Genomic DNA, 9,403 nt, shown 5'->3' with positions numbered 1-9,403 from the left:
TTACACTGAATAGAAATGTATAGATATTTTTGCATAAATTAATAAATTCTGTATTGAAAATACTGTAATGAAGCCTGAGTATTTTCATTTAATGGTTGTGTCTTGAAGATCTTTTCAAGTCATACTTAAAAGTTTTTTTTATAATAGCAATCAGGTAATTTGAAACTTCTTATTTCAGACAACTAGAAAAGCTGAACAAAATACATATAGCATCTGACTGAAAGCAACAGCAAGATATCAAGGCAAGGAAGAATTATCAGGCTAATGCAAAAAGGGTTTCTGTCAGCTGAAAAAAGCCTTATCAAAATTTTAAATGGAAATTCACCCAAAGACTTTGCGTTCATTTTACTGGTTAACACATATTGGAAGGAACATGGTATTTTTTTATCTTTTTAGATGTATGGCTTACTGGTAAAGAATCTGCCTGCCAACGCAGGAAATGCAGGTTTGATCCTTGGGTCAGGGAAGATCCCTGGAGAAGGAAATGGCAACCCAGTCCAGTAGTCTTGCCTGGAGAGTCCCATGGGCAGAGGACCCTGGCGGGCTGCCGTCCCCAGTTGCAAAGAGTCGGACACGACTGAGCGACTGAGCATGTGCGCGTGCACGGTCTTCCATGATGTTATTCCGTTTCTAGTGAAGTGGAGAATAAATACCTTAGGGAGAGGCAACTACTTATGTTCAAACACTATTTTTTTTAAAAGTTAACTTCAGGAAAAATTTCAAAACCCCCTCAAAACCCTACAAAACCCTTTCATTTATGTTTTTATTGGGCTTCATCAATTTCGTTCATCAAATGAAAGAGAACTGGTACCTATGTTGCATTTAATTTTAATTATTGATTTTGCATTAAGTTCTTCGTTGGTGTCACTCAAGTTTGGTTCATATTATTACTACTAACCTTGAGTCTGTACCCAAATATTTCCTGAATAGATACAGGCAGGAATGTGTAATTCTGACTTCTTATTTTTCGATGGGAATAGAAAGATTTCTAAGTTACATATTGTTTCTTTCCTCTAGAAGGTTATAGCTGCTGGTTCAGCTATTCATAACTTTACGAGGCAGATAGGGGACATTTCAATGCTCGGGGGAAAGTAAACTGCCCTCTCCTTAGAAAAATGCATGTATGTAAACACAGTTCTAGAGGATTCATGAATACTTGAAACGTCCATTCCTGAGTCCCAGGTAAGCAGACTTTCCTCCAGCAAGGTTTAAACCTTGACACATTAGAGGCTTGGGTCTTCCTCTGGTGTATATGTGTCCCCCCCGACCCCAGAACTCATACCTTGAGATCCTAACCCTCAAGGGGATGGCAATAGGAGGTGGAGCCTTTGGGAGGCGAATGGGGCTTGAGGGAGGGGTCCTCAAAAATAGGATTGGTGCCTCATAAAAGAAGGCAGAGAGCCCCCTGCCCCCTGGTGCACGTGTGAGGACGCAGCAGAAAGACAGCGTCTGTGAGCCAGGAGGTGGGCTCTCCCCAGACACTGAACCTTCCGGCACGTTGACCTTGGACTCTCAGCCTCCAGGACATGAGAAGTAAAGTTCTGTTGTTTATAACCCCTGGAATATAAGAGCCTGACCTGACCGAGACAGGCGTGTGGACGTGAGCTGCCGTCAGCCCCCTCCATGATCATGGTGCTGTCATGACCATGGTGGAGCGACAGGTCCTTCCTGGAAAGATCTTGGGATGTTATAATTGTGTGTGGATGAGAATCAAGGCAGCTCCTGGTGCCTCCCTCCCTCCCTCTGGCCCCCGGAAGCCAGAAGGGTGTTGTCTCATTGGTGCCCTCCTCGGTCTGCGCCTACCCTCTGAAGCAGCCTACGAAAACCGAGAGTTGGGGTGACGGGGCATCTCAGCTCGCCTGGGGTGGTCCGGTTTATGCCTGCTCACCTGTGTAGTTTCACTCTTGCTTCCTCTCACTATCACTCTCAACAGTGTCCCGGGAAGGAGAACAAATTACGTGGTCGTCCAGCTCAAGAGTGAACAGGCCTTGACCAATTTCTACCTTTATTTCTTGCCAGCCGAGCCGATTCCATCCCCAAGCCCCACCCTTCCTGGTTCCCTGCGGCGCGGTCTACCCTTCCTCTTCCTCGTCATACTCCGTGGTCCAGACTTTGATCTGCCTGATCAGAAGCCAGGACTCCTGGGCCTCCAGCACCAGCAGCCGGATGCAGCCCAGCGCCTCCAGGGAGTCTTCTTCATAAGACACCATCTGGTCCAGGCGTCCCTCCACCACAGGGCCGAGCAGGGTGTAGCGAGCACAGCCCTGGAGGTCCTCCAGGGGCCCGAAGCCCAGCTCCACCTGCCCTCGCCGCAGCTGGTGCTTCCCTTCTTTGTCGGAGCCCGTCAGCACCTCGACGCGGGTGACCTTCTGGGGCTCCTCCAGGATCACCGTCAGGTAGTTGCCTCGGACGGGGTTGAGGGTGGCAAAGCTCTCCTTGTTCAGGGTGTAGGCGTACTGCGGGATGTTGTCGGACAGCATCACCATGTCCGTGCGCACGCTGGCTGTGGGGTTGTCGGGCTCGCCAAAGACCTTCTCCTTGTCTGCAGGGAAGCAGGCGCTCTCCAGCCCTGAACGGTTGCCCACGTGGTAGAAGACTGAGGAGCCGAAGCGGATTGGCGTGCTCTGGGCCAGGAGAGGAGGGAACTCAGAGAGAAGCACGTGCATGGGCGTGTCCTTGGGGAAAACGAGGAGGAAGGAGGCCAGGCGGGGGAGGTCGCTGGAGCGGAACACCTTCCCCGCAAAGCTCAGGCTAGAGAACTCTAGGGTCACCCAAGGCAGCTCCTTCCAAGCAGACAGCGTCCAGTAGATGGTGGAAATGAACCTGGGCATGCAGCGAACCTGGTCGTCCAGCATCAGGAAGTATTCGGAGAGGTTGGCAGCGAAGTTCATGAGGAGGGCGTGGTCGGCCTTCTGCACGGAGTACAGGGCCTCGCAGGACGAGGGGAGGTCCTCTGGTCTCAGGGTGCCTAGGGGAGGGGGCCCGCCGAGCTGGCCCCGGACCACCAGCAGCTGCCGGGCCTCGATGTGTGTTTGGAAGAGGTCAGAGATGTTGGCCACCGTCTGGCTGAGCCGTTCAGGGTCGGAGTCGGACAGGGACACCAGCACCACGACACAGCCCAGCTCGGGGCCTGAGGACGCCTGGAACAGGGCGCGCAGGGCGTCCAGGAGGTGGCTCTCGTGGGGATGCAGTGCCGAGGAGATGCCCACCGTCAGCAGCTCTGGGGCGGGGGTGGCAGTTAGCACCTCCTGAGGGTGGGCAGGTCCCAGGTCTCCCCCGCACAGCCGCCCTAAGGGCCAGTGCCCGAGAGGAGCGCCCACTTCCGTTCCCAGGGAGGGCTGACTGCTGGGCAGGAGAGGGACGCGGCTTGCTCTCCTCTCTATTTTGAAAGGCTGTTGGCTGGGGCGGGGGCCGGGGGGCTTGGGGGTGTCATTTGAAGGACAAGGCTCCTCGGATGGAGAAGATTGCCAGGTCCAATGGGATGTTTGCTGGCCTTGACCTCAGAGTTATCCCAGTGGCTGTGTGTCTGCCAGACCTGGGTTGGAGGCTCTTTGGGGAACTGTGTAGACCCACGGGGCCTGGCAGTGCAGAGCCCAGAGGTCCCTATCGCTGCCCCCTCCCCGTCTGGCCAGGCTCTCTTCTCATCTCCTGCAGGCGCTCTCCCACCTGTCCCCCTCCCCGAGGGGCCTGTCCTGAGTGAGTTTCCCTGATGGACCGTCCTTAAGAGGCTGCTCTGTGCTTCTTAGCGTGTTGCTCATTTGGGGGGTGGCAGGTACAGAGCAAAGATGCCTGCTCTGCACTCTGCGGCCGGCCCAGGCTCGGAGCACCCTCTGTCCCCGCCGGCAGCTGCACCCCCGCCCCGGCCGCCCTCCTTCTCCTGGCCGGTCTGTGCCCCTGGTCTGCTGTTTCCCAGTCTGGCCACGACCTCGCACCTACTCACTCTTTTTGTGGGGAGGGGCCCCGGCCAGGAGCTTGTACTTGGCGCTTTGGAGCCCTGGGGAGGTTTTCTGCATGTCCTTGAAGGCCTGCAGATGGTTCTTGATTTCAGAGCTGATTTGCTGCTGGTTGAGTTGCCACAGTATCTTCTTCTTTTCCTCCTGCTCAGAGTAAGGTGAGCATCAGCCCTGGGCTTGCCCCTTAGAGCCAGGCCAGGCGAGCCCGGGATGCGGCCAACCAGCACCCTCTCATCATGGGCACACACAGGGCTCTCTAAAAGGGGTGGGGGGGCCCCAGCTTGTGCAGAAGGCCGACGGGAAGGGCCTGGCTTATGCAGCATGGAGACTCACCTGCCTCCACCTGGCCCGTGTCTGACTACTCCACCCTCCAGCTGGCAAAGGTCACCTCTCGGCTCAGCCCGTGCTGGGCTCTGCAACAGACGCTGAAGGCTGGTGGTGGTCCTGTGCTTAGCTCTGTTTCACCCAGTTCTGACCGCACACACGTCTCTGAAGCACCTTCTTTACCCGCTCTACGCTAAGCTCGGGCTAGTCTGAAGCCTTCCAGAACAGCGTGGGCTCTAGGCCCCGGCGTGGCCCGTGCAGGACTCGGTCTCCTCCAGGTGCAGCAGTGCCTGCCGCTGGGAAGTTCCTTCAGGGCTCAGGGATGTGGCCTCCGGGCGGCCCTCCCGGCAGGCGGGTCCTGGCAGCCCCTGCGCACGTGAACGCCCTCGCCTCCTCCTCGCCTTTACCCCAACTTTGTATCAAGGCTGGCTCAGCATTGATCCTGTCTCTGACCCACTTCTGATCCTTCCAGAGCTTTCTCCTTAGAGTGTGCACGGTGAGGTTAGGGCGTCTGCGTAACTGGGAAGACTCCCCACTGAAGGACCAGCATGTGGTCCGAGCTCCCCCCGGGAACTCACCACCAGTAAACTGTACATAAGCTGTTCTTCAAGCCTCTCTTGGAGGAAGGAGCCCAGGAGGATCAGGGACACGACGACCATGAGGTACTTGCAGAGGCAGCCGTGCACGGTCCGGGGACCTGGAGCAGCTCTGCGGAGACAGGCAGGTGTGGGCCCGGCACGCTCGGCTCCCGCTTCCTCCCCGCCTCTCCTGGAGTCTCCCGAGCCTTTCCGCCCGGCTGACCTGCCCCTGCTGATGGCCCCCGGGAGACCGAGGCCAAGGCTGATGGCCCCCGGGAGACCGAGGCCAAGGCTGATGGCCCCCGGGAGACCGAGGCCAAGGGGGCTGGTCGTGTCCAGCCCCCTCCCCTTCGTCGGGGCTTCCAGCTGAGACCGGAGCACGTCTGTCCTGCATCCGCTCTTGGAGCGGTGACCCCGCCCAAAGGACGCGTTGCCAAGAGGAGGACAGGCAGGGCTTGGCGTTAATCAGGCCTTCCCCAGACCTCAGACTCAATTGGCGTCTCCGCCTGGGTGTGACTGACTGGCCAGCGACTGGGGCTCCTCTGTCAGCTCTCACTGCCTTCTGAGTCTTCTCTTTCCCGGGATTATGGTTGACAGATTACGAGGTTCTGAGTCAAATCAGAGGGACCGAGGGAAGCTGGTTAGTACATGTCTCTCTCCCATCCCCGGCTGGTCAGAAGGGTGGAAACCTTAAGTGGCTGGAAATTCCTAATCATGTGACGTCTTGACCAGGTTTAGAGTGTTCTGTCCATGAAGATTTTTGTCTCATAGAAAAGGTGCTTTGAGGGTTTATCAGAGAGCAGAAATTTCCCTGAGATCAAGGAGAAAACCCTTTAATGCTGTAGGATGGGGCCCAGAGGGCTCTTCTGAGGTGGCCGAACCTGGGCATCCCTCCCGGGGGACCCTGCTTGACAACCCTTATTCAGCTTGAATGGGGGCTGCCCAGTACCCCAGCCCCACGGCAGGTACCTGCTTCTGGGTGAGGCCAGGGTTGAGTCTGCAAGCCAGCTTTCCAGGCTTTTGTCTCAAGCCCAGGAGTCTGGAAGTTAACTGTCAGTTTGAGTCAGTAGACGAGGGGTGGGTATTGAAGAACCCTTCCCAGACTGGAGAGCTCCCATCCTGCCCCCCATCCCAGGCTGCCTGCCTGGTCTCTAAGGCATCACAAGTTGTTTCCAAAGCTCCAGTTCTCCCCCGGGCCCAGGACTACCCAGGCCTCTGAAGTTCCCTTCTCTTCTCTTTCTCTGGCCTTTATCGTTACTAAGAATGTATTTCAGTTCTTTCTTCTTTCCCTCCCCAGCTTAAGGTGAACAGAATAATAACTTTACTTATATAAACTGCAAAATGATTACCACCATAAATTAACATTTGTCACCTCATACAGATACCAAAAAGAAAAAAAAAGGAAAAAAATTTCCTTATGATGAGAATTTTTAAGATTTACCTTCTCAGCAGCCTTCAAATATACCCCACAGCAGCGTCCCCTGCAGTTGCCTTGCTGTCCATCACGTCGCCAGGACTCACTTACCTGATACCTGCACGTTTGTGCCTTGTGATCACCTTCCTCTAGAGCACCCTCCCACCCCACCTCTGGTCGCCACAATTCTGATCGCTTCTGTGGCGCTGTTTGTTTATAGATTTCACAGACCACTGAGATCTTACAGAATGTGTCTCTCTGTCTGACTTATTTCATTTAATGTAGTACTCGCAAGGCCTGTCCTGGTCACACACGGCGGGATTCCCTTCTCTTCGTGCGTGTCCTTGTGTGTGTCTCTGTGCACCTGTCACGTGTTATTTATTCATAATAGTGTGGTTTTGACAAGTCCACCTACTGTGATCTTCTAACAGGACAGAACTTTTTGAACTAAAGACTTTTCTCCTCTCCTCTCTTCCCCTCTTTGAATCTTCTTCCAAGCTTTCCCCCTCCCCTCCCTCTTTTCTCCTCTGGGAATCAAAAAACAAAAAAGCAAGCAAACAAAAGCCATTCAAAGGTTTGTTCTGAAGTTAGGATGGTTAGAGAATTTCTAGAAAACATTTTTTTTCTTGCATTAAAAAGTTACGTATAGGGACTCCCCTGGTGATGCAGTGCTTAAGACTGTGCTTCCACTTCAAGGGGCATAGGTTCGATCCCTGGTCTGGGAACCAAGATCCCACATGCCTCATGGTGAGGCCAAAATAAATAAAATACTTTAAGAATTTAAATAGTTATGTATTACTTTGATGTTCAATGTATTTTTTTTCTTTTATGGTCAGTGCTTTTTAAAATCCTGTTTAAGAAAGACCGTATACTACAGTTGCGAAGACATTCCCTTATGATCCTTCTAGAAGCTTTACAGTTTTGGTTCCCCTCCAGCTCTATTGAGTTACGGCTGACCAGAGTTATCTGTATTAAGTGTATAGCGGTGCTCTGATGCAGATTTACACTGTGAAATGATTGCCACAGTCACCTCACGTGGTTGCCTCTTCCCTCCTCCTCTCTTCTCTCCTTTTGTTTTCCCTCCTTTGCGGTGAAGGCCTTTAAGACCTGCTTTTTCAGCAAATTTCATGTATAAAACACAGCATTGGTGACTATAGCTGCACTTCTGTACCTTAGCTCCCGAAGCCTATTCACCTTTGCTTCTTTTGATAAGAACCCCCCTCTTCCCCTCTTCCAGGTTCTGGCAACTGACGTTTCTGTTCTTTGCTTCTGTGAGTGTCACTATTTCAGGTTCCAAGTATAAATGAGATCATGCAGTATTTGTCTTTCTGTGTCTGGCTTATTTCACTTAGCATGAGGTCCTCAAAGTTCATCCGCGTTGTCACAAAACGCAGAATTTCCACCTTTTGAAAGGCTGTGTAATACTTCCTTCAGTGTTTATCCACCACATTTTCTTCATCTGTTCCTCTGTCAGCAGACATTCAGGCTGCTTCCTTTCTTAAATAATGCTGCGATGAGCATGGCGGCGCAGGTGTCTTTCTGAGATCCTGATTTCAGTTCCTTTGGATTTATAAGTACCAAGAAATAGGATTGCTGAATCATAAGTTCTATCTTTAATTTTTTGAGGAACTCCCATAATGGCTGTACCAATTTATGTTCCCACTAACAGTGTACAAGTGTTTGCTTTCCCTCAATTCCTAGCCAAAACATTATTATTTTAGTAAAAGCAGTTCTAACGAAAGTGAGGTGATATCTCATTGTGGTTTTGGTTTGAATTTCCCTGGTGACTAATGAGGGCTTCCCTGGTAGCTCAGTTTGTAGAGAATCTGCCTGCGATGCAGGAGGCCCCGGGCGGCTGATGATGTTGGGAATCTTTTCATGTACCTGTTGGCCATTCACAGTGTCTGCTTTTGAGAAATGTCTCTAAAGGTCCTTTGCCCATTTTTTACTGAGTTGTTATTACTGTTTTCTGCTGTGGACTTGAATGACTCCCTTACGTGCTTTAGGCGTTAGCCCTTGTCAGATAAACGTCCTAAATGAACGCCTGCTGTTGAGGGGCTGCCGCGTCTTTTTCCCACTTGCCCGTGCTTCCCTCACTGTGCAGGATACAGCGCTCACTTCTAACTTTAGGTCTGTGTCCATCTCAAGTGTGTGCTTGCATGTGGCGTGAGGCAGGGGTTGAGGTTCGTTTCTTTGCACTGAACCCGGTTGCTTAGCACCGTTTTTAGAAAACGCTTCCCCCCGCCTTCTGAATTACCTTGGCATCTCGGCAAAATCCAGGAAGGGCGTAAGCCTGCAGCTGTTTCCACTCGTGTGTCGTTCTGCTGATCTATTTTTACTGCACTCTGCATAACATCACGTGGCCCCCTCCCCCTCTGCGAGGTCATAATGCCGGTGTCCTGTGTGTTCAGGTTCAGGAACCTGCATGTGGGTTCCAGCCCCGCCAGCCTTCCCGCGTGGACGAGCAGGCACCCCGGTGCAGCGCCATCTCTGTGACAAATCACAGCGGTTTCTGCGCGTCCCTGTTTCCTGGGGACTGTTTTCTAACCTGGCGCCTAGGCCGTACCGTTTTGTTAGAATAATTTATCAGTTTTTCAGTTTCTAGGTCAGCTGTGCCGACGGATACCTTACAAACCATTTTTACCGTACAGCTCACTGCGCTTTAGCAAACGTGTGCCGTGGTGGAGCCGAGTCACCATCGAGACGGAGAGCAGTCCCTGGAGAGGCGCTCTGCGCCCTTTACAGCCGGTGTCCGCCTTCCCAGCCCCAGCCCACCCCCGGGTCTGGAGGACCACCGATAGGTTTCTATCACTGTGGTTTGCCTTTTCTAGAATTTACCTCTATTTATCTTTCTATGATTTCTGACGAGCATTTCGGTTGTTTTAGCATTTGAATACAGTGAATGAAGCTGCTCTAGAAATTCAGGAGCGAGTTTCTGGGTAAATAAGACTGCGGTGGCTGGTGTGTGTGGTAGGTGCAGGTTTATCTGCGTAAGAAATGGCCGGGCTGTTCTCCAGAGTGGCCGCACCACTGTGCATCCCCACCAGCTGCCTGCTTGGCAGCGCTCGCTACTTCGGTCCTTCCGTCTGAGCCATTCCAGCAGGGCTCTGTTGGTGTCTCATTGTGCTTTATCC

The 9,403-nt window shown here is 52.5% G+C and overlaps 1 protein-coding gene across 1 annotated transcript; it reads right to left on the bottom strand.

The window, feature by feature from the left end:
* Positions 1-260: 260 nt before the first annotated feature.
* Positions 261-8,635, bottom strand: LOC109570219 (alpha-1,3-mannosyl-glycoprotein 4-beta-N-acetylglucosaminyltransferase-like protein MGAT4E). Its single transcript, XM_070768764.1, has 4 exons — positions 8,527-8,635; positions 4,856-4,985; positions 3,941-4,097; positions 261-3,220 (listed from the first exon to the last, which is right to left on the bottom strand). Exons 1-4 carry the CDS (start codon positions 8,532-8,534, stop codon positions 2,073-2,075), a joined length of 1,443 nt encoding a protein of 480 aa, XP_070624865.1. The 5' UTR covers positions 8,535-8,635; the 3' UTR covers positions 261-2,072.
* Positions 8,636-9,403: the final 768 nt, after the last annotated feature.

Source organism: Bos indicus, chromosome 16 (assembly GCF_029378745.1).
Source record: "Bos indicus isolate NIAB-ARS_2022 breed Sahiwal x Tharparkar chromosome 16, NIAB-ARS_B.indTharparkar_mat_pri_1.0, whole genome shotgun sequence".
Taxonomy (NCBI): domain Eukaryota; kingdom Metazoa; phylum Chordata; class Mammalia; order Artiodactyla; family Bovidae; genus Bos; species Bos indicus.
This window is presented reverse-complemented; position numbering and strand designations above follow the sequence as displayed.

Excerpts from the sequence above, each read along its gene's own strand:
- LOC109570219 (XM_070768764.1), bottom strand. Across the intron at positions 4,098-4,855 it reads TTATGTACAGTTTACTGGTG|GAGGAAAAGAAGAAGATACT; the intron begins GTGAGTTCCCGG and ends TACTCTGAGCAG. Across the intron at positions 3,221-3,940 it reads GGCCCCTCCCCACAAAAAGA|AGCTGCTGACGGTGGGCATC; the intron begins GTGAGTAGGTGC and ends CCCCCGCCCCAG.